The 27,360-nt window shown below is 38.5% G+C and overlaps 1 protein-coding gene across 1 annotated transcript in view; it reads left to right on the top strand.

Moving 5' to 3' along the window:
- DUSP22 (dual specificity phosphatase 22) overlaps positions 1–27,360 on the top strand; it is a 35,682-nt gene that overhangs the window by 6,930 nt on the left and 1,392 nt on the right. Inside the window, exons 2-6 of the mRNA XM_063298822.1 lie at positions 1,766–1,799; positions 6,232–6,314; positions 14,590–14,639; positions 19,555–19,629; positions 20,330–20,501. Coding sequence (XP_063154892.1) covers positions 1,766–1,799; positions 6,232–6,314; positions 14,590–14,639; positions 19,555–19,629; positions 20,330–20,501 — 414 coding nt within the window. The remainder of the gene's footprint in view (positions 1–1,765; positions 1,800–6,231; positions 6,315–14,589; positions 14,640–19,554; positions 19,630–20,329; positions 20,502–27,360) is intronic.

Below are 27,360 nucleotides of genomic sequence, written 5' to 3'. Positions count from 1 at the left end.
TTTAAAAGCAGAGGAGCGGGCATCCTAGGAGCCATGCTGCTGGTAGTTTAGTAGCTGTCAGGATTCTCTGGTTAAAACAGCAACAACAAAGCAAAGCCGTAGAAGATCTCTTACTGCTTTAACAGGCATTCGCCGCTTGTCGCTGGCTTATAGCAATTCACAAGACACAGTATTCCAGGCAAATGTCATACCTCCGATATCCGTATGGGGTGCATTCCTGAAATGATGAACAAGTTTCCTGCCTCCTGCTTCCCCATTGTCAAAGGAGCTGACCTAGGAAAGATCATGGCAGGCAGGCTAAATCTTGAGCATGATTTTTGTGAAAGTTGGTAGGCTTTTTGGTATGTTGGTTTAAAGAAAGAGAGACCTCTGCCAAGTGAATGGTCTTTTTCTCCCTGTTTTCTCTTTGGGTTCAGGCTTTGCCACGCCTGCCAATATTTCAGAATTAGAAATTTGGTGTTTATTTGTTCAGTCGCTTCCGACTCTTTGTGACTTCATGGACCAGCCCACGCCAGAGCTTCCTGTCAGCCATCGCCACCCCCAGCTTCCCCAAGGTCCAGTCCGTCACCTCTAGAATGTCATCCATCTTGCCCTTGGTCGGCCCCTCTTTCTTTTGCCTTCCACTCTCCCTAGCACCAGCATCTTCTCCAGGGTGTCCTGTCTTCTCATTATGTGGCCAAAGTACTTCAGTTTTGCCTTTAATATCATTCCCTCAAGTGAGCAGTCTGGCTTTATTTCCATAATAACTTCAGTGTGCCTTGGGCAACATACCCTCAAACATTATTTCGGTGATCTTCCTGAGCGGCATCCAGCATGCCAGACATCCAGATGATAATTTCTTTATGCTTATTTTAGTATGTTCCCTCTTTTACAGTTGAATTCTGGGAAAGACCTTAAGAAAATTCCAGTCTTAAGGAATTGGATGAATTTCCATTGTAGTAGCAGCAGATTAAAATAGATTACAAATGTGGTAGAATAAGAAAAATCTTAGCCATCAGAATCAGTACAGTAGAAGTCAACTAAAACTTGCTGTGAAGAAAGTTCACAATTCAGGACCTTATCAAATGACTGAGTTTGATGTCCTCAACTTGGAGGATCTGCTCTGTCAGTAGTGAGGAAAAAGGAGCTCCTTCAGGCTTGTTTTGTCTCTTTGTCTTTTGCCTTCCTTCTTTTAAGTCATATTTTGGAAAAATTGGAAGCTGCCTTCTATTGACTCACATCATGGATTGCAACCTTTTGGGGCCAGTGACCTCATTTGGAATTTTGTGAGTATGCTATGAGCTACAATGAGACAATTTGTCTTTTCACAAAATGACTTGCTATGGTGGTTATGACCAAGTAGAAAACTGGTAAGGTGGCTGCCTGCCACCTCTGCTTGTATTGTTCTAAGAATTCTTGTATCGAGTCCAGAAATATACTTGCAAACCAGTTTATAAATAACATATCTCAATTTAGAGGCAGAGCGGTTAATCTTCTAACCTTCAGATGTTTTGGACTGTAGGATGTCTGGAGGGCACCAGGTTGCCTACCCCTGTTTGGAGAATTATTTCTTTTTACTGTTCTTAAATTATAGGACATTGTAACTGAAAGATTTAAAAAAAAACGGCATTTAAGTGTTAAACGGTGTGGGAACATGACAAGAAACAGCATATGAATCCTACAGTGCTTGAATAGTGTTATGTTCCATTCTGTATGCAAATTGAACTGCGTCACGGCATGTTACCACAAAAGATTGACATTTGATATTATTTTTTTCCTTTCACAGATACTTCCTGGTTTGTTCCTTGGAAATTTTAAAGGTAAGATGAGTTTTATTAATGGCTATTGCAGAGTTGCATCCCCAAAACGGGGGAGTTATAACTCTGTGCCTCTAGAATTTTTGATTGGTTCTCCTAAGGAACAGTGGCTAAGTTTGACTTATTTGAAAGAAATATGAGCGCCCTTCTGTGGCTGACCGGTTTTGTGAGAATCTTCATTACACTGAGAAGTAATATATCAACCCACCTATTTTCCATTCATGTGCTTCTGCAAGTTTTACTCAAATAATTTGGGCAACAAGCCATAGAGCAAAGAACTGGCAGTCTATCTCCTGATAAACATTTGTAGAAAGACAACAAATAGTGATAATAATATTAAACCAACAGAGCCTCTTTGCAAGGAGTCTGAAGGAACATGCCACCGTAATCTCAGATTTGGTGGTATGTTTTGCAACACTATTTTTCAGATATTAAACTTGTGAGTGTCTTTTACTTCCCAGTTTGGGAATTTCAAAATCTTGCTGTCATAAATAAATGCAAGTGTTTTCAAATGACAAAAATAAAATATTAAAAAATCTTAGTTTCAGGGGCTAATATTCTACAGGCAAAAGTCTGGTTTTGCTAAAAATTCAAACATGTGGTCTGCATACAATGGATTTTCTTTAGAAGGGAAAGCTGTGCCAGGGAAATGCCATTTGCTCCTTCTTATCTAGAGTGCTTGCTGTCCTTAACTTTCTTTTGCAAATAGATCCATTATTGCAGCTACCCACTTCTTAACTGCCTTATTTTCCAGGGGAACTTTGGCACTTCCTGTCTGCAACCCCCCTCCCCCCATTGTTGCTGTTTCACGCTGGGTTCCAGAATCTGAAAGACCTAAATAGGTAGAAATCCATGCTCCTGTTGGCTCCTTTGAACATTGCACCATCACAAAAATCATGTAAGAAGGGAAACAATTTCACCTTATATTTTCCACTAAACTTTAGCTTCAGAGCTGAAGGGGGGACACCATATCAGTTTCATTTCCTCTGTGAATATCAGAAGCAGTGGCCATCAAATGCATCCAGCCCAGCCCAGCCTTGATTTCATATGCTGTCACTCTTCATTTTCTCCAGACAGCTCTAAGGAATGCTGCCTTTTCAATGTCCTTCATGACCAAACCCTGGACAAAGTGTGGTCAATTTTAAATATAATTTACTCAAGTAAGACAGCTTCAAACTTTGGCTTATGAAGCTAGTTTGTTTCAATTGGCCATATTTAATATTCACCACGGTTTAGGGTTTTGACAGACCACTCATCCAGGGCTGACTTAAAATAGAAGTGAAAGCTGGAGGAGAAGGTGAAGCATAGGGACCTAAAACTACTTCAGTTCAGCTAAATTGTAGTTTCATAATTTGAACCAGTCCAGTATGCTTTGTTTCTCTTAAAATATGAAATATAGATGCTTTTCCCATTTACTTCAGCATTCCCCTTTTGATTTTGAGACAAAAATGAAATGACAAACCCTTCATCAGCTTTATCCCATTTTGCTGAAAAATTGTTCAGTACTACAGCAGAGAAATGGTGGGTTAGAACTGCAGACTTTTGAAGGTTAACCAGGTAATGAAAAGAAGGTACAGTTACAGGCTTTTACCTTGAAAAGCACAATTTCATGCTGTTATCAGGTGCATCTCCAGGTCAGGTGAGATGGTACACCACTTCAGATCATAATTTGACATTGTATTCCTGTTCCATCAGAAACCCCGAAACATATTACAGATCAGAATTACATCAGAGGAGAAACCTAATGAACATAGTTGCTTAATCACAGCCTTCACTCTCATTAGAAATTCTGCTTAGACATTTGTTAGAATATAAACAATAGAATGGAAAATAATGTGAAGGAATACTTTTCAAAAGCTAAAAAATTACATCAAATGAGAGATAGGTAACCTGGATTTATTAACAGAGGGGATGCAAGTTTGTATCTGTAAAAAACAGATAATAGATTGGTGCACACAATCTCATCTGAAACTTAGTAGAATCATACTATGAAGAGATTTGCTTTGCAATATGAGCTTAAAGTCAGAAGCACCCAATGTGATGAAACCAAGGCCTGGTATCTGTTTCCCAAATTGGTTCTTTTAAATGTTCCCTTCTGTAGTTAGTGAAGACTAAAATATATCTTAACATTTTTTTAAAAAAATGTTTATGGCTATAGCAAAAGTCGATACTTCCTGAAGTTCTCCAGCCTTGCTACTTTTTAACCCTATATCAAATGACCCTTGAAATGCTGTGAGCTGTTCCTGCAGAGGTAATATATAAATAACTTGAGAGTAAAGATAAAGTATTTTTGGAGCCCCCCAGTAGCCAACTTATGGATATATTATTCATTTATTCAGACCATTAATGAATATCAGGATTAATATAATTTCCTATTGAATATCAAGATTAATGTAATTTCCTATTGAATATCAAGATTAATGTAATTTCCTGTTGAATATCAAGATTAATGTAATTCCATGTGTGCATGTGTATGAAATGGAAGATCATTCTTAATGTTTAAATTAAATATACAGATGATACTCAGGTACACATATTAAACAGGAAATGTGGTTAAAGTTCTTTCTCTCCCATTGCCTGGAGACTGTTAGGGTCTGAATACGACTCAATCCCAGCATGACAATGTGGCTTTGTGTGTGGCAATCTACTGATTTCAGAGACGTTCCATCTTTGGTTCTGGATGGGTCATAGTTACCTGAGCAGAACTTTCTGTATTTTGGAGTCTTCTGAATAGCTTCTGCTCAAGGAACAAGCACCTGTGGCTTGAGGAGCTTTTGCACAGCTCTATCTTGGTGCCAGTTGCAGCCTTCCCCAGATCAGAAGACTTTGCTTATGATCACTCATTCCTTAGTCACCTCTTATTTGGATTCTGCAATGTGCTGTATGTGGCATTGTCCTTGAAGACCATCTGAAATCTCTAGCTGCTCCAGAATGCATCATCTTGGGCAATTATGGGCACCAGTTGTTTTGCCCATATAACACCATTGCTTCAAGAACTGCACAGTTTATCAATTTGTTTCCATGTGCAGTTCAAAATGCTGGTGATCCCCTTAAATCTCTTCCTAACTCAGTTTCTGGGTATCTTTAGACCGCCCAGGGCCTGCCTGTGAAGGGCTGGAAGAGAAAGCTCCCTCTGGGTTCCTGCCTGAAGAGAGTGTTATCTGCAGGGACCATGGGCCTTCTCTGTAACTGCCTCTCTCCTCTAGAATAGTGTTCCCCTGAAGATCAAGGCATCCCCAATCCTTCTGAGCTTTCAAAAAGCAGTTAAGACTTCCAGCAAGTCTTTGCGATCTAATGTGTAAAATGGATCCTCCTGGGAGGAATGGTGGTGTTGAAATGGATTGGACTGTTCTTGGAGTTTGAAAGGAGCTGATGATCTGGTTCTGTTTTGAATTATGTTGTAACTGTATTACTATATTTAGATCTGTATGCTGCTTAGAATTGTTCATAATGAGAGAGGCATCTAATCGTAATAAATAAATCCCCACAGAAGCTGCACCCATCCCAACGCCTAAAGCAGTGTTTCCCAACCTCAGCAACTTTAAGATGTGTGGACTCCAAGTCCCAGAATTCCCTAGCTAGAATACTGGCTGGGAAATTCTGGCACTTGGAGTCCACACATCTTAAAGTTGCTGAGATTTGAGAAATACTGCCCTAAAGTATAAGGGGAAACTTTCCAATTTCTTTAGAATTAATGTTGATACAGCTTTCTTTTTGCTCTAATAGCTACATCAAGCAAGGTATTAAGAAGGGTCTTAATCTAAATTTATTTTCCCCTCATGACATAAAATTCACTGTTTAAAAAGAAAGATGTTGATTTTGAAAAAAGTGCTAGTTTTTTAATAGCAAAAGATTAAAAAGATCAGATTAACTATTTTGTTTCAGGGATTAACATGGTCATTAGCCAGTTGTTTTGTGCTGGTAGTTTGTAATGGGAGAAGTCTGGGATTTTCCCTTTTGCGGAAAAAATATTTCTCTGAATGTGTATGTTCAAGCAGCTTTTTCTGTTATAGAGAGGTGTGATGTGGGGATAAGCTGTTGAATGTATTTATTCAGTTAACTGTGTATTTGGACCTTCATCAGAAACCATAGAAGAGTTTACAGATAAGTATATGAAATTTGAAACCTTTCAGTTAGCTTTTAAAAATGCTGGAATCCAGCTACATTGTGGTGGCAAACCTAATAATAAATCATGTTTTCTGATTTTATTAATTTTATAGAATCAAAAAATTAAACCACCTTCAAACTATATTGTTATTGTATTTGTCTCCTAGGACCTTAAAGGGTTAGTATGGTTCTTCCATATTTTACTTTCATAACAACCCTGAGTGGTAGGTTACGCTAGTGAAAAACATCTCAATGTTTTTGGGATGTTTATAAGAACCAAGATAGGTACAGATGATGATTTTACTTTCTGGTCTCCTCTTTGTTACAGATGCTCGCGACACTGAACAACTACAACAGAATAACATAACACACATTCTTTCAATCCACGACAGTGCTCGGCCCATGCTGGAGGTAGGATAAGACATTTACCAAACTTAAACCAATGTGGCTTCTGTAGGAATAAGAAGGAAAATGCTACTTTAGCACTAGTACAATTTATGACTTAGGGCTGTTTCTGTAATGGGCTGAGGCTGAGATGAAGGGGGAAATTGTTACTGAAGAATAATTGTGTAGGTGCAAAGAGGAGGCTCTTTCACTTTCTCAAGAACTCTGATTACTCTGTTTTTCCATTAATCTGTTCAAATGAGTCCAGTATCATAACCACGGCATGATAAGTTATTGTCCTCTAACTTCCATTTGATTCAACCAGTGTTGGTTGTAATTGTATTTGTGGATTTCTGATTATCACCAGATTGGACTGCAACGGGCAACATGTATTCCTTCAGACGTTGTACGTCAGCTCCTGTCGGCTTTTGCTAGTAGACTTTGCTTATGATCACTCATTCCTTAGTCACCTCTTATTTGGATTCTGCAATGTGCTGTATGTGGCATTGTCCTTGAAGACCATCTGAAATTTCTAGCTGCTCCAGAATGCATCATCTTGGGCAATTATGGGCACCAGTTGTTTTGCCCATATAACACCATTGCTTCAAGAACTGCACAGTTTATCAATTTGTTTCCATATGCAGTTCAAAATGCTGGTGGTCCCCTTAAATCTCTTCCTAACTCAGTTTCTGGGTATCTTTAGACTGCCCAGGGCCTGCCTGTGAAGAGCTGGAAGAGAAAGCTCCCTCTGGGTTCCTGCCTGAAGAGAGTATTATCTGCAGGGACCATGGGCCTTCTCTGTAACTGCCTCTCTCCTCTAGAATAGTGTTCCCCTGAAGATCAAGGCATCCCCAATCCTTCTGAGCTTTCAAAAAGCAGTTAAGACTTCCAGCAAGTCTTTGCGATCTAATGTGTAAAATGGATCCTCCTGGGAGGAATGGTGGTGTTGAAATGGATTGGACTTCACATCAGGAAAGGGTTGAGCATGATTGCTAAGAATTGATGGCATTGCTCCTACCATTTTAAAGTGGGAAGTATATAAAAATTGTACCATGAGGTTTAAATCAGGCATATCACAGTTAAAATAAAGAGGTGTCAATCTCCCTCTAGAATCCAGTTCCTTCCATATATGTGATGTGATGTGATTCTACCACTTTGAGGCCCCTGCCTCCATGTTAAGGCCTTTGGTCACCAAATGTTGCTCACATCTGTTATATGTAAATAAGTCCATAAATCCAGTAACAGAGGATAACATAGATACAGCAAGCCCACAGCAGCCCTCAGAATTTCACAGATCTAATTCCAGTAAATATTGATAGTGACATGAGTTAAAATATGTTAAATTAGAAGGTTATAAAAAAAAAACTAGGAAAAGGGAAAGAGGACTTTACTTGGAACCCCCCAAAATTGGGTGTAGATTTCTGGTGGAGAGCACTGTACAAATATCTCATACTTACTCATTGTGATTTGTTCGGGAGAGCTATGTGTAGAAGTCTGGAGTAACCCTGGGGTCTACCAATGCTGAATTTTGGCATAGGGGTTGAAATGAAATTTCTAAATCAATGTACTTCATATTTCCCTAGTAGCTACTAAGATGGCTGAAATTATACATTCTTTGTATACATACATGCCAGTCCCTTGGAAAATCTCACTGACTTTTCTTTAAACATCAGTGATCGAATTACATTTTGGTTATTTCTGTTTAAAGCACACAAGAGCTGAAGTTAAAAAGTAAGGATTTTTTTTCATCTTAAATATTTTAAGAGGAATCATGGTGATGTTTATTTTTTGCACTGTCTTATATAAGCTATATTAGGAGACTTTTGTACCTTCAGTGGCTGTCCAAAATAAAAATAAAGGTTCATTTCAATGTAAAGACTCAGACTCTCTGTGACTAATACTTCTGTATAAAGCTACATCTCTACAATTTCCATTTTATGAGATGCCTAGGGGGAATCCTATGCTTAGAAAAGTTTCCCTTCTACTTAAAAATATATGGAGCTGGCAACATAGTCTTACATAATTCAGTACATCCGTTGAGAAGATAAGGGTAGCTCTCTAAACCTGAGGTTCATATAGATCAGTGTTTTTCATGCTCTTCAAGTTGCTAAGGTTGAGAAACACTGATTTAGATTGTCTTCAATATCCTTGATATTAATAAGGGGACTTTAAAAAAATAAAAATTTGAAATTTCATTAACTGTAGTATTTCAGGAAATACTGCTGTAACGTGAACTATAGTTATCATTTTGCTAGCACAAATTTATAGTGTGGAGCAGCTTTTCTCAATTTTTTGACCCCGGAGGAACCCTTGAAATATTCTCAGGCCTCAGGGAACCCTGTACAAAATTATTATATTCGTTTCATGTGTAGGCCTGTATATATGCATTAACAGTGTTCTTAAACTAAAAATAGAATGAAACTGAACTCTTTAATGTGATATTGCCCAAGTTTGAAATATTTTTTAAAATAAATCCTGATCTCACAGGGAACCCCTAGTGACCTCATGTGGAACTCTAGGGTTCCACAGAACCCTGGTTTAGAAACCCTGGTCTGGAGATTCAAAAGTAGTGTATCATAAGCATTTAAATTTTAAATGTTTCCATGTTGTTCATTAAAACTCTTCTGTATATACCCTCCATTATTAGCAAGCTCATTTGACTTTTAATCCTGTTCTCAGAACTAAATATAGTTCTTCCATCTTTTCTGTCCTTAAAGAGCCAAATAAAATCAACATCTGAAAGTAAGTTGTTGAAAACTGGAAGAAGTCTACTGAATTTCAAGGAAAAGTATGTTGATCTTCTTGGAGAAGTGTTAGATTTCGGTGATGTGAACCCTTTTTTCTGAAATAGTTTAGAGTTGGAGTCTTTGACTTGTTAGTGACTTCGGTATCAACACTTTAATGATATTATATCACCTTAATAGGAATTTCAGTATAATCTAAGTTGGAGCGATACAGTTAATTTTTAAAGCAAATACAACCTGAAGAGTGGGATTCAGCAATTGCTTCACTAATGTCAAGATCAAACATTGTGATATATTCAAAGCAGTAACATGTTGCATAATCTTCAAACCTTCATTGTGTGTGTGTGTGTGTGTGTGTGTATAAATCTGTTTCCTTCATATAGTAGGATGCTCATCTTCAGTGGTGAAGTAACGGTACATTGGCTTTACTTATTGCTGGAATTTTTGAATATTTTCAATAATAAAATGAGTCAAGAGTCTCATGTTCTACCCTGGGTGACTGCCCTTTAAAGCAACTGAAAGGACAAAGGCACAAAATTACTGGCTTGTCCTTCTCTTCCCCCACCTGCCCTGTTTGGTCCTGTAGTTGCGCTGGCCAGAACTCTTGGTAACCTCTTGTTGTTTTAGTTTTGAGAAAACCAAGAGAAACCAACTGTTTCCTACTTGAGCCGTTTCTGACAAAATGCCCCTCACGAAAGAAGAGTATCCATTCCTCATCTGTTGATGTGGCATGTCAAAATAACACATGGGGGGTTTTTGGGCTAACCTGAAAGAACTTGCCAGGTGTTTGAGGCTTCTTATTTGCATCTGGCCTCACAATTAGGTACCCTGAAGTTTTGGTTTTGGCTGTTAAAAAATATTTCTTGGAAGTCATCGTTGAAAAATTTACATAAATTTTAATACTGAGAAGTGTAATGCCAAAAATACCATAATGCTTATCTCTCCCTCTCCCCCCCCCCCCGCTTCTTTTTGATTTCAGTCTAGAAATTTGTGCTGAGGTTCGGACAGTTTAAAAGTTTTATTGCCCTTTAAGTTAAAAAAAGGTAGTGATTCGTTGGTCTGTGAACAGATGGGGAATTGAGATGTAAAGTTATTGTGGTATCCAAGAGAATTTGCAAAAAGGACATTCGTGTTCCTACAAATTGGTTGTCACTTACATTCCAGAGAATGCATTTTCCAATTCTAAACATAGTTAGAGAAAATGTCTTTAGCAGAATGTGCTTAAAATTGGATGGTTACATTTTCTTTCATAATAAAGGTGGGATAAAAATTAAATGAAATAAATAAATAAATTCTTTCAGCACATGGATTATTAATTTAATGTAATTGAACAATATACTTTCTCAGCTAAAAAAAAATCTTAGGAAACAAATTACTGAAACAAATTTTAATGTGGCATGTTCCCTGCATCTGCGATTGTTTGAAAGTAGAAGATTTCCTACTGTCTTCATTTTTTTAACAGATTAGCCGCAGCAATTGTTATTTCTAGGCACTCTTTGAACCGTATAAAATATGAATGTGTAATGTTGTGATCTCACATTTTTGACGTTTAGATTTTCCTTTCTCACGTTCTTCTTTAAAAATAATCATTACAGTCTATCCATTCCATTAAATAGAATTTACACTCAGGTTGCAACATAAAAAACTAAGAATAGATTTTAAAAAACAGATAAAAATAAGATGGATTGTAGAACAGAATGGTGTTTATGTGGTTAACCAAACTGGAATTACTTGTTACAGGTGCTATAAGCCTTAATTGTTTTAATGAAGCAAAATAAAATTCCTTCTTAAAGTATTTAATAGTATATACTTATTAATTTTAATAAGTAACTTTGTGCTTTTAAATCTATAGATTGTGACTAAAAGTTCACTAAATGTAGTTCACATGAACAATAAATTAACTAGCAGTAGTGAGTTTTGAGAAAATTCTGCTGAAACACTTCACCAAGCTTAGGTTTATTGATCTGGTGCCATCATCACCTTCTGGGCAGTGAGAGCGAATGTTAGAAATTTGGCTGAGCAGACTGCTGCAGTTGAAAGAAGCAAACCTTGAAATCAGAAGACTTGCGCTAGTTTTGTTAACTCTCCCTTTGTATCGGTTTAACTGTTTTCTTGACTTTCAGGGCCTAAGAGAAATAAAAGGTTTATGCTTGTGGTTACTCTTGTCTGATGAAATAGAAAACTGAGAGGAAAATGAACTTATTGGCTTCCCATTCTGTCAAGCATCTTCAGATACATTGGAATTTGGAGGGATGGCTCTAGACTCTGGCTTTGGCTGGAATCTGCATTCCATTACATGTTGTTTTATACACTCCAGGTATTATTCCAGCATCCTGATGTGATAGATTTTCTGATGTGCTCGTTTGCAGGATGTGCTTCATTGCCATTTCAGAAAATTCCTACTCACAAGTGCTGCCTTGAGAGAACGAGTGTGAAACTACTTCTGCCTGACTGTTTTGCATGCAGCGGGGTCTGTGTTTGCTGCCACTTTCCAGAGTATCTACGCTATTATTTATTACATATATTCTGATTTCCAATGGTTAGTCAAAGGAGAAACTCCCAGTAGCCTCCTTCCCATCCATTTCTGGCCATAGCTGCAGAGAGGCTATTGAATCAGGTGGTACCAGGCAGAAGAGCATCTGCTGGTAAAAATATTGCATGAAAGGCAGAACTGCATGTGAGGGCAAGAAGTACACATTTTTCAAATGAGTGTGTAGTTTTAGCTAACATGAGTGCTTTGGTGTGGGGTTATTTGTAACTTAGAATTGGGGCATGGTAGAGAAAGATGTTTAATACTTGCATGTACCAAATAAAATCAGTTCCTCAATTCCCCCTGCAACTAGATTGCTCCAGCTAGGGCAGTGTCTCTCAACCTTGGGAACTTGAAGATGTATAGACTTCAACTCCCAGAATTCCCCAGCCAGCATGCTATTCAAAGAGTTGAAGTCCACACATCTTCAAGTTCCCAAGGTTGAGAAACACTGAGCTGGGGGATCAAAACAAAGAAAAAAGTTGGAGAGGGAAACTTTTTTGCAGGTTTTGGAACAGTAAAGCAGATCTCTTTCTCTGTTTGTTGTTTGTTTGTTAGATTTTCTCCAGAAATTCAAAGCACAGCATTCCCATCTCCCATTTTTCCAGCAACAATCTTCTGGCCCAAAGGCTCCAGTGAGCTTCCATGACTAAGGATGGATTCTGACATGGGTCTCCATTAACTGTGATGCTACAGTGGTTTCTGTTTCATTTGTAATTCTAGAAAAGTTATGAGTTTTCCAAATTATAGAGACTATAGTATTATTTACACTCACCTGCAAATAAATGGGCCCTCTCTACTTACTCCCTTATACTGCTAGTTGACCTCCTTCTGCCCCTGTGTATCTTTTATACTGTTTGTTGTTGTTGCATTGCTTTATTGTTTTAGCAAGATGGGAAAGTATTACTGAGGTCTGTGTATATGTTTTTCAGCCTCCTCCAGCAGCACTGGTGCCCTATCCAAGTAATATTGGGCAAGGGAAAATATGTTAGGGAAAAAGCAGATCTGTAAGGTGAAGTAGCCTTCATCCAATCAAAATGGTTCATACCTCTGCCCCTTCTACTTAATGAAATTATCAGGAGAGTCAGGCTGAACAACTGCCAGGATGCTACTAATGCCAGATTAGTCTCCAATAAAAAAGATAACATTTGTGATCTTATAAAATAGACCAAGATGCCTACTTGATATTTGTCACAGAGACCTGTATGAAGTGGATGTGGGCCAGACACATTGATTGTACAATGAGTTGATTGCCCGATGCAAAGTGAATGCATATGACACATCATTTACATCAGTCAATATACTTTATTGGGGAAGAGTCAGTGGGCATCAAGAATCAAGAATATCAATAATATGGAGAAATGTACTTCCATGGTTATGGAAGCCAAATTTAAGTTTTGTTTCTTTTTTTTTTTAGGGTAGGAAAATGTAGGATCTCCACAGCAGTTCTTCTTAAAGGTTCTCTATTCCAGTATAGGAACAGACTATACAAACTGAGTAGTTTCACTATGTTAATGAACTGATAGAGTCAGAAGTAAACATCTGTACACCTCAAGGGTCAAGCAGACCTGTACAAAATGGACTATATTGAAACTGGACTAGTAACATGTAATATGTAAAAAGTTAGCAAAGTAGCTTTTAATTGGTTAGTAGGTGAGGGAATATGCTTCTAATTGGGTATATAATGTGCAGCCCACCAATGCCTTGAGTATGTCCCTGTTACTTTCCAAAGGTTGCAGCTGAATTGTAATTTTCAATAAGACAGAAGGGGAAAATTATTAAATACATGGGGAATGATCATATTAATTGTATTTAATCAATTAAATCACTTTTGGATTTTGTCTTGACCACATTTACTTTTTGAAGTATGGCTACTTCAAAACGCCTTTTACATTTTGTCTTGGCTCCTGCTTGATACTCTTGGGAATAATACAAAGTTGATGGTTTTGCAGCAAAGTTTATGCACGCATACAAGGTATTCTCCACTTCACTTCCCATATCCTAACACCATAGGGTAGGAAGGATGGTACTATGAATCTCTAGGGAAAAATTCTATATGTCAAGCCAGCTTTCGATGCACCCATCCAGCAGCAAGTATCAATGTTTTATTCAGATTTTGAGTTTTCAGATTGGCTGGCTGTTGTTAGAATGCTGTAATAAATGAGCCCCTTTCATGTATGGTTTGTGGGACTGGGAATCCAGAGGACTGCATTGCTGGTCCTGCAGTGCTGTCTCCCACATCTTCCAGTGTTGAGACACCAGCAGGTGAAGAGTTCAATTCTATGCTTGTAGCTCTTATGGAGTTGGGAACCTGCAAAATCAAGGGCCCATCCTTTGAGGAAATGTATATGTAACGAGATCTTGGACATCAGCCTTCTATATATGAATGTTGACAGGCAGGATGATTTATGACTCCACTGCCTTTCGGTTTTGGCTCTCTCTTACACAGAGCACCAAAGAGTTTGAGGATGTTGATTGAATCCAGCAAGACAATTTTTACATGGTTTTCACTTTTCGTTCTTTCTGTCTTACAGTATTTTGGTAAGGGCTGACCAAAAAAGTGAATGCAGCTTATTAGAAGATGATTAAGACTTCAGCACAGTACAGCAATAATCTTCAAAAGGAAAATGTCTATTTTAAAAAGCCCATGCTGCTTTTAAAAAGTAATGGAAACCAATTAAATATAGCACTGAAAATAATTACCTCCTTTCCCAGAGGACACATGCATTTTATTTTCTACATTCATGAAAGAACGCAAGAAATGCATGTCAAACAGTTGATTAAGCAGTTTAGCATTAGAATAAAAAAGATACATTAAAATGTGATAAATAAAGAAGCTGAATATTTGTTTCCATTGCAAAGATTCACTTGCCTCTTCACAAACTAAAATTTAGGCTGCATTTTAAAAAGGTGGCTGATGAAACTTAATCTTTAAATGCTTTCTGGGGGGGCCACTGATGCTGAACAAAACTGGGTTCCTATCTCTGAATATGTTTTATTACAATTTTCCTTTTGCTTTTCTATACAGGGAGTAAAATACCTATGTATCCCTGCTGCAGATTCACCCTCACAGAATCTGTAAGTATTTAAAACAGTGCTCACATTTTACCACTAGATAATAGTCTTAGTGTTGTTCAATGGAAGCAAAATAAATCTGATTGGATTTGCAAATATGTCTAGCTCCTTGACTTCTTGACTTCATTTTTTAGAAACAACAGCTACTCTGTCAGCTATATTTTGGATACAGGTGTTTGGGTAATAAATATCATAGGGAGTAGTAATCCCTGCCTCTGTCATAAAATTTCATTTGGCACATAGTTTTCTAATTGTTATAAATAAAAAAGAAATTGGCTCCAGGTTTCTTTGGGAGGAAATCTGTAGGATCTCTCAGAACAAACTGCAATGGGAGCGATGGCAGTACTGAATTGAGTCTACTAGCGTCTGACTTTGGTTAGAAAAAAAACCCTGCACGCACAAACCTATTGGTTTGTAAAAGATGAGTCTGAAAAAGAAAGCCTCTTCCTGAAGGTTGCATAAACAAAGGCATAGTTACATTTGCCTGAAGTAAGCTTTTATTTTTTTTAAAGGAAGTTCTAAAAACCAGCCACTAAGGAATTAACATAACAAAGGAGGACATAACAGAAATGGTGAAGCTTTTTTTCCCCATTTTTTTGGAGGAATTGATGCTAAAAGCTGCATACATTAGAAAATGCTGTATATAGCGCTCTCTGTATTAGGGAAAGCTAAGAACAAAAACATCTGTGGATTTTCCCCATTCTTACTTAAGAAAAAAAAACCTGATAGACTGGAAAACTGCGGTACTAATGCAGTTTACTAAACTGGCCCTGATTGATGCTGGTCTCCGCATCAGTAATTTGTTTTGGTGGTTAAGACAAAGCCACCTTGTACTTTCTGGAGATGTGCCAGGATAGATAAATAAGAAATAGGGCCTTTTTGATGGAAACAATTATTCTGCCCAAAGTAAGGACATGGCAGTATTTGAGGCAGCCTACTCAAGTGCTCAACCATCTCCTTTCTTTAAAACCTGCATAGCCTTTGGGGGGCTATTAAGTGCCTGACAGACTGTAGTACTTGGCTAGTTGGCACAGTTGTTTTGCTGAATCACGGATGAGCTGGGCCTATTCTCAAAGGCTTTTACTTCAAGGCCGAGCAGCTCAGACTTGCGGCTGAAGCGATACAAACTGCCCAAGAATATTGGAGTGGCAGCTGCGCTTTTCGTAGGCTTCGCTGTTTGTACTTACGAGAGGTAAAGGAGAGGAAAGGAGGGGGGAGCCACTTCCTGATAATCTGATTTGTAGAGAAACAAAAGTAGTTTCAAAGGGCCTGCCTGGAGCCTGCGGAAGGAAACGGAGCGCTGCCTTTTCACTCAGAACAGAGTGCTGCCTCTTTCCCCGATGCTTTCGAGATATATTTTTAGCATATTTGTTTCTCTCATAGAACAGCGAGTTCCCAGGCCAGCATCCTGCAACTGCATCAGTTGATGATTTCAGCTTACTGGATACATCGAACTGGAGTTGTGTTTTTCCAGTCTTTTCCCAGGTGGTGGTTCATAATACACTGCCTGCTTCATCACCTGCACAGGATAATCACAGTATTGCAGTATCAGAAGTATTTGTGCACTTTCCATATGGATCAGTAGTTAAATCCAAAACTACAATGCCAGATACAAGTAGTGCAAGCCATGTATTGGCCTTCCCCAGTTTACTGCTTTACAAATGTATTGGCCAACAGTTTCTGGGATTTGTAACTATTGGCTGGCAGGGCATGCTGGATTTTTCCCTTTATTGTTAACTTTCAAGGGAGGTCAGTATTATATATTGTGTTCTGATTTCATCAGGCACCCAAAGCAATTTTATATGGCCTCTGGTAAACATTCATGCATGCGTGCGTGCATGCATGCGTTCATAAAAGGTATATTAGTTAGCTTTTGGACCAAAGAAGACTTTTAATGAGTTGTCCAAATTAAACTGTTACTCCCCCCAAAACTTTACAAATAGTGTGCTAAATGAATAGGAGAAATAGGAGAGAAGTAATTTAAAACCAAGAATTTAGGTGCATTTAAAATAGTTGAAATGCTAAACATTATTAGGGATGCTAGGATTTTCATGGGCTGTCTGGAGTGAAATAAAGAAGGAACCAAATTACCTTCCCTCAAGAGGGAGCTTCACAATCACAGAGAAAGTCCTCTATAATGTTGGTGAAATTAACAATTCCTGTAGACTTTATTCTAGGGGATTCTGGAGATCATCTTATCTGCTTCAGGAACCTGGTCCAGGCTTCCATAAATGGTATATTTATGTACCCCAGATCTTAAATGAGTTTAGGAAAAATGAAGCTCTTTTTTAAACAAGAGAAGAACAGGAACTGTGGAATGGTTTTATTCTTACAGAATTTCTCCATCCACTCAGCACTATGATCAGGACAATTCGAGGGCCTGGTCAGATTGAAGCCAGGTCTTTTTGTCATTTAATCTGGTAATCCCACTCCCCCACCATGGTGTTTTATATAAACAACAACATATTTGGGGGGAGAGTACTGCTGCTTTGCTTTTCTTTCGTTTGCAAGAGAGCTCTACAGAAACAGCCCCATAGATATCTAGAATTGGAACAGACCAGGTTCCGATCCATCCGCTCTGCCCCAAGTAAATGAAAATCTGTTCCAAATTATTGTGCTTTACTTCACAACTCTGGTTTTGCAGTTTATACAGAAGAAATGTCCTTCAGTGTCCTGACCTCTAACTATTTAGATACAATTTTGCCCACAGTATTGTCATGCAAAAAAGTTTTCAAATAGCAAATAATAAAGAGACCATATACAATATACAGTCTATGTGTTTATCTAATCAAGTCTTTTTTAAGGAAGTCTGATACCTACTAGCTTCAGCAAAGTAGTTACGAAGCCCCTCTTTCAAAGAAGCTTTTCTGAAGATTGATGGCTATTCCAACCATTGTCTGCGTTTTGTGGGGAAGGTACCTAACAAATACATGTTATACACACTCTTGGATGACATTGAGGATGTAAATCCATTTCAGTATGATTTCTGCTTGGGTCTGGCCCTGAGTTTTCTTTAGTTGTCTGATAGAAGGATGAAGGACGTGCAGTATTGTTTATTCTCCTGTCAACAGCTTTTAATGCCATCATCCATGATATCCTTCTAAAGCAGCTGCTTGGGATGGAGTTGGATTGATGTGGTTTAGTTGTTCCAATGTGAAAGTCCACTTTTATTCTTAGCCCTTTTTCCAAGGCAGTGGAATTCAGTTTGGATCACTTACATTAACTAGAAAAAAAACTTATGTTTGTTTATTTGAGAGATAAATAATTGTGATCCTTTGTGCCTTTTGAAGAATGTCCAGATAGATTCACTCAAGTCTTACCTTCAGAAGTCTTTTAAATAAATAAACCCTAGCTGGTTTAAGGTTGTCTTGAAAACATGTAATTTTGAAATAATTTATATGACATTGGTCCTATTCCTTGGTGGGATAGTATTGAAGGATTTCACTGTGATTGTGATATGGTCCTTGAATCTTAATGGGTCTTGCTTACAGTATGTACTCCTGAATTGGTTGGTTTGAATTAGAAGTTCGTTAGTTTTCCCAAAAAGCAGACATGCAGTTTTTCCTGTAACCACAAAAAACACAATCCCCCAATAGAATTCTGTTTCATGCATAGCATTGGCCTATCATTGCATGCTCTAACCTTCATAGAAGCTTACCCTCTGAAAGCAAGGCTGAGAATTTTCCCAATGCTAGGGCAAATGTTTCTTCCAGACTAAGGGGAAAGGGAGAGAATATGTCCCCTACTTGTGTTTTAAACAGCAATGAAAGCTACTTTAGAGGAGTGCTAAGCATGGAGCTTGTTTAATTATTACTCCAATAATCCCTACATACCTCGTACACTAGTATTTACAAGCTTTTTATTGTAGCTGGCAGCAGAGGTAGTTGTTTGTCTAAAGGCTACTCAGTGAGTTTATAAGTGGACTGAATAATCTAAAGAGCTCAGACTTGAACCAGGAGGTCTTGATACTTAGGACATGTTTTAAACTGTTGTATTATGCTCCTTGTGGCATCCTTGATTGTTAGGTGGTGACTGACTATAACATGTATATAGGCTGTTACTTTAGTTATGTAATTTAATTGAAAAAGGCCTAACTACTTGAGTTGAATTTAAGGCCAATCTCAATGCACATGTCTTTTCTTTTTGAGGATCACATTCCATGTGACTCTACTGATGGTGGGGGGGCAGAGTTAAGTAGAAATCGAGTGAACCCCTTTTTGCTCTCTCTTCCTTTTTCCTTCCCTGTCTAGCCGTCTATCAGAATGTCTGAACTGATTGTGTGTTGAGGGCTTGGTATGTTTTCTGGAATGCTTCAGTTGCTACTTAAAAATCTAACTGTGATGGTAACCATACACCATTGCAAAAGGTAATACTTGAAAATTTAGTGCAGATTTCCCAAATCTTGGTTGGAATTAGGGAGTTGAACATCATATAGTGCTTCTTCACAATTTATTTCAGAAACCAAGTGATTCCTGGTCTTTTTTACATCACATAGTAAGAAAAGCTTTATTCAGTAATATATGTATAAAACATTTACATTTTATGGGCAGGGGGAGATTATGCTATGTGTATTTTCTATTTACATTGCAATTTCTGTAACATGCAGATCTACTTGAGCAATTTTTAAGGTTTGCTTAAAAACACAGGCTGAGTACTGCAGCATTTGGCTTAACTGTAGAAAACTGAGGTGCTGGCAACCTTAAGGCTGATGAAATATCTTGGAAAGGATCTATGAAACTTGCACTTCAAATAAGCCCATTTTAGGGAATACACTCACACATTCATTCCAATATCTCTTTTTAAGCCCACCCAAGTCAATTTGACTGGTTCACTGTTGGACCAAATCTTGTCCCAATGCAATCTGCTGTTAAGTTCTTGAATTCTACTACTGTACTAAACTTCCTTCTTCTTTTTCTAGAGCCAGACACTTTAAAGAAAGCATTGCCTTTATCCATGAATGTCGGCTTAGAGGTGAGAGCTGTCTTGTCCACTGGTACGTACTCAACAAGAAGTTTTCTAAATTGTATTTTATTTATGGAAATAATCCATTGATTTTCCTTTGACATTTGCATCTCTGTTTTATGATGCTTCTGGATATAGTGATATTATTCTCCATGTGGATTGTCTTGTACAAAAACAGACTCATTTAGAAAAAAATAAAGCTTGGCTAAACTACAGAGTTAAATTTATTTAAGGGTCATTCTCTCCCCAAGGAACCTTGGGAACTACAGTATATTTCTTTAAGAACCGAAGCAGGCATCTATATCACATGACAAAAACCAGAATTCTTGGAGTCTATGTGGATTAAATTGGGAAATAAAGTTAAGACATTTTGTAGAGGTTCCCTAACTTAACTTTTTCCCTGCCTTAAACACTGATGTTTCAGGGCCTGCTTTGCACTTAGTCTGTCGGTGATGTTGGCTGACAGCAGCTATCCACAGTTTCAGACCAGAGTTTTTCCAGCCTTAGCTGGAATTGCCAAGGTTTAAATACGGGATTTTCTGCATGTAAAGCATGCGTTCTGTCACTGAACTACAGTTTCTTTTCAACATTAATTCATATCTCATGTTGGTTTGTTTGTTTTCCTGGAAAGTGTATCATGCTTCCTTTCTATCCAGCAATGGACTTTAGGCTAGTTTACCTCATATTTTCACCTTGCATCTCTTTTCATTTGCACTGGGATGGTGATGCAGCCTTGCCGGTGTTTCCAGGAGCTCAACCTTGGTTGTGGCCTACATAATGACAATCACTGATTTTGGCTGGGAGGATGCATTGTCTGTTGTCCGAGTGTCCAGGTCATGTGCCAACCCAAATGCGGGCTTCCAGCAACAGCTTGAAGAGTTTGAAAAAAACGAAGTGTCCCAGGTAAGTTCTCGGATCCTTGGCATCTCCAGTTTAAATTAGAAGCTATGAGTCAATTCTTACTGCTATGAGAATTCTTTTTGTTTACACTGAAGTAGAAATTTGCAGGTTAATTGCTGAGCTGCACAACTTATTTTCACAGCCGGATCAGAATGGAGTTTTCTTAGCGTAGAATGTTAATTTTGTTCAGAAGACATCTGCTTCCATTCGGACAAGAGATGGCCATTCCATGAAGTGGCTTATCTTGTACAGATGCAAATAATCTTTTCAGATCGGAGGCCTGGTGTGCACATATTGTTACGTTGAATACATTCTTTTGTGCATGTTATTCTGAATCCAATCTTCAGATTTTTTTGGAGAAATTTGGAGAAAGATATTTACTTTTTTTGTAGGCCACTGTGCTAGGAAATGCCAAGGTTTGGATGAAGGATGGGAAGTAGGCACCATAGGACAGTTGCTGGAGGCTCAGCAGAACTAGGTACCTGCCTTGGTTTAATTCTCCATATGGGACAGCTGGATGTGCCCACCTCCATTTCCCTAGTGCCCCAGTGTGCTATTGCATCAAATATCCTGAATGATCCTAGATTAGCCATTGGGCTGAATTGGTTGCAAGAGCCAGTTTGGTGTAGTGGTTAAGGCATCAGGCTAGAAACCAGATTGTGATTTTTAGTCCCGTCTTAGGCACAAAGCCAGCTGAGTGACCTTGGGCCAGTCACTCACTCTCAGCCCTAGAAAGGAGGCAGTGGCAAACCACTTCTGAAAAACCTTGCCAAGAAAACTGCAGGGACTTGTTCAGGCAGTCCCCAAGAATTGGACATGATTGAATGGATTAAAAAAAAAATGTTGCAGCTCTCAGTTCACAAATCCAAAGCATTCTCTAGCTAGTCCTCACTCCCAACATGCCAAGTTTGTTATCCAAGTGTGAAAAAGTTGGGACTCAAGATCCATATTTAGCTGCTTCAAAGTCTTGGGCCCTCCAGACAGTACCATTAAGTTGTAATTTTAATACAACAGAAAGGAAAACAATTTTAAATATTTGGGGCATAATAGTATTAATAAGTTAATTCTTAATTAGAATTATTTGTAAGTTTGAGCAGTATATTTTTCAGTACTAAATAATTGTTTCTCAGAACTGTAACTTAATTTATTGAGAAACAAAGTAAATGGGAATATTACTGACTAGGGACACTGAGGGAATTTCCAGTCTGGATATCTCCCTCTTTAATTTCCAACCCTTGCAATAATTTCATAATTGATAGTTGATAAAATGCCCTTGCATTATATAAATAGCTTTTAAGAAGATCAGTGGATCTCTATGATGTTGGTGTGTATGTCAATCTTTGAATTTCAGTGTCATAAGATAATTTCTTCACTTGTCTTCAAATGAATATGTTCACTTTAAAAAATATATTATTGCACAGCTTTCCATTTGTTAGTCTACATTTCCGGTCAGCCCTGCCAGGAGGATAGTAGCCTGATAGATTTGGAGGGTGGGCTAGGTCAGGAGCAGGGAATGTTTGAATGGTCAGGGGACCCACCTTGGGTAGGAGGCCATGGTGACGTTACAGGGAGGTGGCCAAAATATTTCAGCCTGTTTTTATGTTTATGGGAGTTTTAGAATTTTAATAGTGGAATGTAAGTGGAGAGCTTTTTAGAGTCAAGATCCTTATTTATACATTTAACCCAATCCCTAGCACAAAGCACATTCCAAAACTATGCAGCTTATTTTGGATACCAAAATGGGCAGGTTTCTGGCTGTATTTTTTTTTAATACCTAGTAGTGGTAGGGGGAGAAATTAAGGCCTCCTGTTGCCACTGAAATGTGGCTACTTTGCTTCCAAATATCAGCCACTTTAAAGATTATATGTAGTTTTCCTTTTGGATTGTGTCCTCTCTGCAAAGAAATGAGCCCTCTCCATAGGTTAACAGCCCATCCCTGGACACTTAACCAGGCTAGTCAGTGGGGGGGTGTTTTTAAAATTGCAGCCTAATTATGACTTCAGTTCTGCTCCTGAACCCCAGGTTGCTATGCCTCCCCCTATACTTGACATATGCCCAGTGACCATTGTGGTATGTAACATGTGCTAACGGGGATCTGCTGCCCAGGGGCAGAGCCTGAAGGTCTTGAGTTCTTGCAGTCTCACAAAGCTTTGATTGCAGCTCCTGGTACCCCCTGCCCCCAATCACTCTTAAATTGCGGTTTTTAATGTGCTGAAAGGAAAAATAGATGGAGAGTCAACCGATTCCTGAAAACGATTGTGTAGCCCTGATCTACGGGTGGGGTGTGGATGTGATAATATGATTGTCAGTGGGCTCTCATTTAATTTCTCAGGGTGGACATTTTAAAATAATTTACTGCGCTTTGGTTGTTTTTTCACAGAACTTTCTAGGGTCCCAGTGCTGCTTTCCTTTGCTCAGATGTGCTGTTCTATCACTATGAGAAGGAGCTTAGACCAAGTGAGGCAACCTTTCCTTTGAAGCTGTATTGAGCCATTTCAGAACTAGGATCTTTTTTATCTGGTTCTTTTTTTTTTCCCTTCAGAAGATGTATGCTCTCCTTTCCCAGTCCCACAAAGGGAGATATTTCCTGTTTGTTTTATTTAAAGGACAAACACGGCGACTTACATCCTCCTCCCACAGCCAAAAAAATTGTTATTGCTATGGGTTCAGTATCCTAGTCTGGGAACAGCTCTTAGAGAAAGACTGAGAAGCTGCTGCCTTCCCTCTTTAATGGGGTGGTCAGTGTGAGCCTTCAGCAGCAGCACTGGGCCACTCTGTCATTCAGGTATAACGTAGCCATATAACTTATATATACATCACACTCACTGAAAAACTAAACACACTGAGGACAGATTTTATAAAGTCCAATATTTTCTCTTGAGGTGGGTAGACCGATTACTTTTTAGGTGGTATGATGAGCAATGCCTTGACTGGTGTGAGTGGAATGCATGTGTACTACACCCCCCCTCCCCTTTCAGGACTTGAAGTTATGTTGAGCTGAGGAGGAGCTGCACAGCAGTATAACATGAGAAGAGCCCCTTCCCTTTCTTTCCCCAAAACTCAGCTGTAAGTATAGCATGGATGGTCCAGAAAATAGTAGCTGAGCTCATGAAACTCACTAAATCCTAAACTTTATTAACAAATCACTGTGTCCTGCTATGCCCAAACAAATACCATGTTACAGCTTATCTTCATAGGCTTGTTCATACAATCAACTGAGATCACAAGATATGAAGACACAATAGAAGAGAATATTTATAGCTCAGGGTTGAATTGTGGAGTTCTTGGTGCTCTCTGAGTTTGCTTGGTTGTTTGCTTGCAGACATTTCTTTACCCAACTAGGTTACATAATCAGTGCAAGAATAACTTCATCACGCTGATGATATTACCTAGTTGGGTAATGAAACATCTGCAAGCTCAGAGAGCACCAAGAACTTCACTGAGACACAATCTACCCAACCCCATTTTACCCAACTTACCATGTTGTGTGTAAGGGTAATCTTACCCTATTCCCATGTTTTGGAATCATGCTTCCTTTGTTCCCATGTTTTGATCTGGGCCAAGTCTGCTTTTATTTGATTTTGGTCCAAGCTCTCTCTTGCTATTGCCCTTGTCTTCCTTATCACTGGGCTCTGGGGAGAAAAAATCAGACTCTCTTGATCATACCATCATTCTTTGTTTTGCCTTGCTGAAAGCCCAATGTGGACTCCATGGATTATATCAAATTATATTAATACAGATCAGGTTCTATGTAGATCTTACATTCATTTTAGAGGAGCCACTTGATCATTTCACTATGCTAGGTGTTGCTAGGTATACCTGTAGCTGTTGCAAAAGAACTAGAAAAACACAATCAACTCTTGTTATTCTATTACCAGATATACCACATTTTATGCAGAGAGTTCCAGGTTCAGTTCCTAACATCTTAGGGTAAGAAGGACCTTGAGAATAACATTGGGCAAGACCTTCTCATTGCCATTCTGACTATACAGTTATTCTTACTACAATTACTGTTTCTGGACTGCCTTTCCACAGATGTCAGCAAGGTAGTAATGATATAAATCAACAGACAGAAGTGAATAAAATGATTAGATATTAAAACAATGTTGTGTTGGGAGGTCTAATATGTTTCTAGAACTGCACTGCTCTTTCAGCTGATGCCTGGTGCTTATTATGTTACAGCTGCCCATTTGTGACATGTGCTTTTCTTCTGGAAAATACCTTCTGTATATTTTTAATGGCTAAAGTGTGATGCTGTTTTTTTCATGGTGCTGTGCACTGCTCTGAGCAGCCTCAGCAAGGTGGTATAGAAATACTCTTTTTTAAAAGCCACTACTAGCAATTTAATAGGCTAGATTAAAACAAAGTCATCTTAGATTTATCTCAATGCAAGGTAAGTGAGCCCCATCTTACACTAAGATAAGCTGCCTTGATATAAGGCAGCTTTGTGCACAATGGCTGGATTCACATAACTGTATTACAGCATGATGTGGTTTGTTTTGTTTTGATTTAGGCAGATGGATGACCCAGCCAATTGTGGCTTATTCATTCTTAAACCAGCACAATGTGTGAATCTAGCTTTATAGTGGTAAAATTTGAAAGAGTGTCATTCTAAACAGAGCAGAGCTGAGTGCTAGGCCAAGCCTACAAAAGGCAGCAAACATGAGCAAAATTTCTCAGCTTCCTGCAATTCAGTTGATGCTTTCAGAAGTTGCCTGCCTATTTGTGTGTTGCCAGTCATTTTGAACTTTACAATCTGTGTGACATTTGACCACAGTCTTACAAAATGGGCTTTGTGTCATGCCATTTCACCTAACCGTTAGGCAGATTTGGAATATTGAAAATGCAGCAAGTTTTCAATTGTATTTATTTCTACTGGGTATGTACACGTCAGATTCCTTCCTTGGGCACTGGAACAATTTCTTTTCTACCCCATGCAAGCAAAATGTCTTTATCCTTTCCTGGGAGAAGCTGTAAGTTAGTATGTACATTTCTTTCACAGATACGGTACCATTTCTAATATTCATGTTCCATGAACAGCATTTCTAGAATTACTGTTCCAAGAAAGAGTTCAGTCCAACTTTCAATCTTTGATGTGTTCTTGTGGCTTGAATTTATTTTGTGTTTGCATAACCTACCCAGCTCATTTTGCCAAAAAATCAAATTGATGCTGAATAGCATTTGTGTAAAATCTTTGGCATGCTAAACTTGTATTAATTAGAAATGAAAGGATTGGCAGTGTGTCAAATTTGGTTTTTTTTTTTTGTTTTGGCACTAATGCGAATTACCAAGATTAAATCATTTCAAATTAAAAAAAGTTTTACATTCATGCTGCTGTTCTGAATAGAAATTTCCAGTTTGACTTATTTTAGCCCTAATGAAAAGACCCAAAATTGACACCTGCTCCTATACTGTTTTCAGGGGAACCAAGTCTCACATCTGACAATGATCATAATTAATAATCCTATATATTATGGCCTCACCAGGCCTCTTTGCTTACTTAAGAGAATAGAGAATTGCTTTTTTGGTGGTAGACAACGGGCTTCAGTGTTTTGCTACATGGGTAAGCAATATACGTGCATAGAAGAAAAGTACCAAGCATGGAAAAGACTTAAATACCTGTTCCTGTCCATGGTTCCTCTTATCTAAATGCCCCTAAATATCTTATCTACATGTAATCACTACTGGAAAATTTTAAAATCCCCAAAGCTTCATCCTATGTTCATTAGAATCATAGCCACATTTGGCTTCCCTTGCAACAAATGACAGCATCCTGTACCTCTTCCTTTAAAAGAAGAAAGGAAAAAAACCATCTAATTGAGTTCTCTATTGATTTAACATATAATACATATATTTTTGTCTTACAGCAGGATTGGAAATTCTGTAACCTGGCTCTTTGCAATGTTTGTAACCCACCCTAATTGTTCAGACTCTGGGTGATGTTCAACAAGGAATAAAAACAATCAAAGAACAAATCAAATTTACTGAACTCCAATACAGCATGATACAATAATTGATAGTCACCAACAGTCATTCCAGGTCAACAGAATGATAATCAAAGCCTTACAACACCCAAGGAGGGCTGGGGCCAAAAGTACCACAGGGGGAGCATGTTTCAGAGGATGGGGGCTACCACTAAAAAGACCTACTGTTTGATTCACAACCTCTCATGGGGTGAGACCTTCAGCAGACCCTCTCTAAATGTTTGGATTGGACAGATAGTCACATTTGGCAGGGAAGGTCCTGAAGTATTTGGATGCTAGACTGAATAGGACTTACCATTCCTAATTGTGGCCAGGGACTAGCAATAATGTGAACAATAATGGGATCAGTGACCTCTGGAGTGCTATGTGTTTACCATCCCTGTTTTAGTTTATTCCAAATGTGTGGCAGAAGCCATCTTCTCTGAAGAAGCATTCCTCCTCTTTCCTTTATAAGAAAGAGTTCCATTTTAAGACGGTGTCTCAGTGACTTTGAAAGAAGGATACTTAAACAGAGGAAAATTATAAATGGGTACTCACAAGGAGCTATCATGTTTTATTAAAGGTCCCTGGAATGCAAAGTAAAACAGTTGTGGGGATGGAAGTTTGGGGAAACTGTTAGTGATTGGGAAAGATTCCTAGCTGAAACCCTGGAGAGCTTCTGTCCCAAATTTGTTTTTCTTCGCATTTGTCCCACATGGGTGCAGGGTCTACTTGTCTTTGCATTGCACTCACTTAGTTCTTACAGTGAAGTGATCAGTGCAAGTTGACATGAGGAGGATGGTTTATCAGCCAGCTTGTTGCAGAGCATGATGCTAATTAGGATTGAGAGAAACACCCAGTTGGCCTCCATATCTAAGGGAGAACTAACATTTGAGTTT

The sequence above is a fragment of the Candoia aspera genome, chromosome 3 (genome assembly GCF_035149785.1).
Source record: "Candoia aspera isolate rCanAsp1 chromosome 3, rCanAsp1.hap2, whole genome shotgun sequence".
NCBI classification, from domain to species: Eukaryota; Metazoa; Chordata; class Lepidosauria; order Squamata; family Boidae; genus Candoia; species Candoia aspera.
Note: the sequence above shows the minus strand (reverse complement) of the source record. Positions and strands in the feature narration are given on the sequence as shown.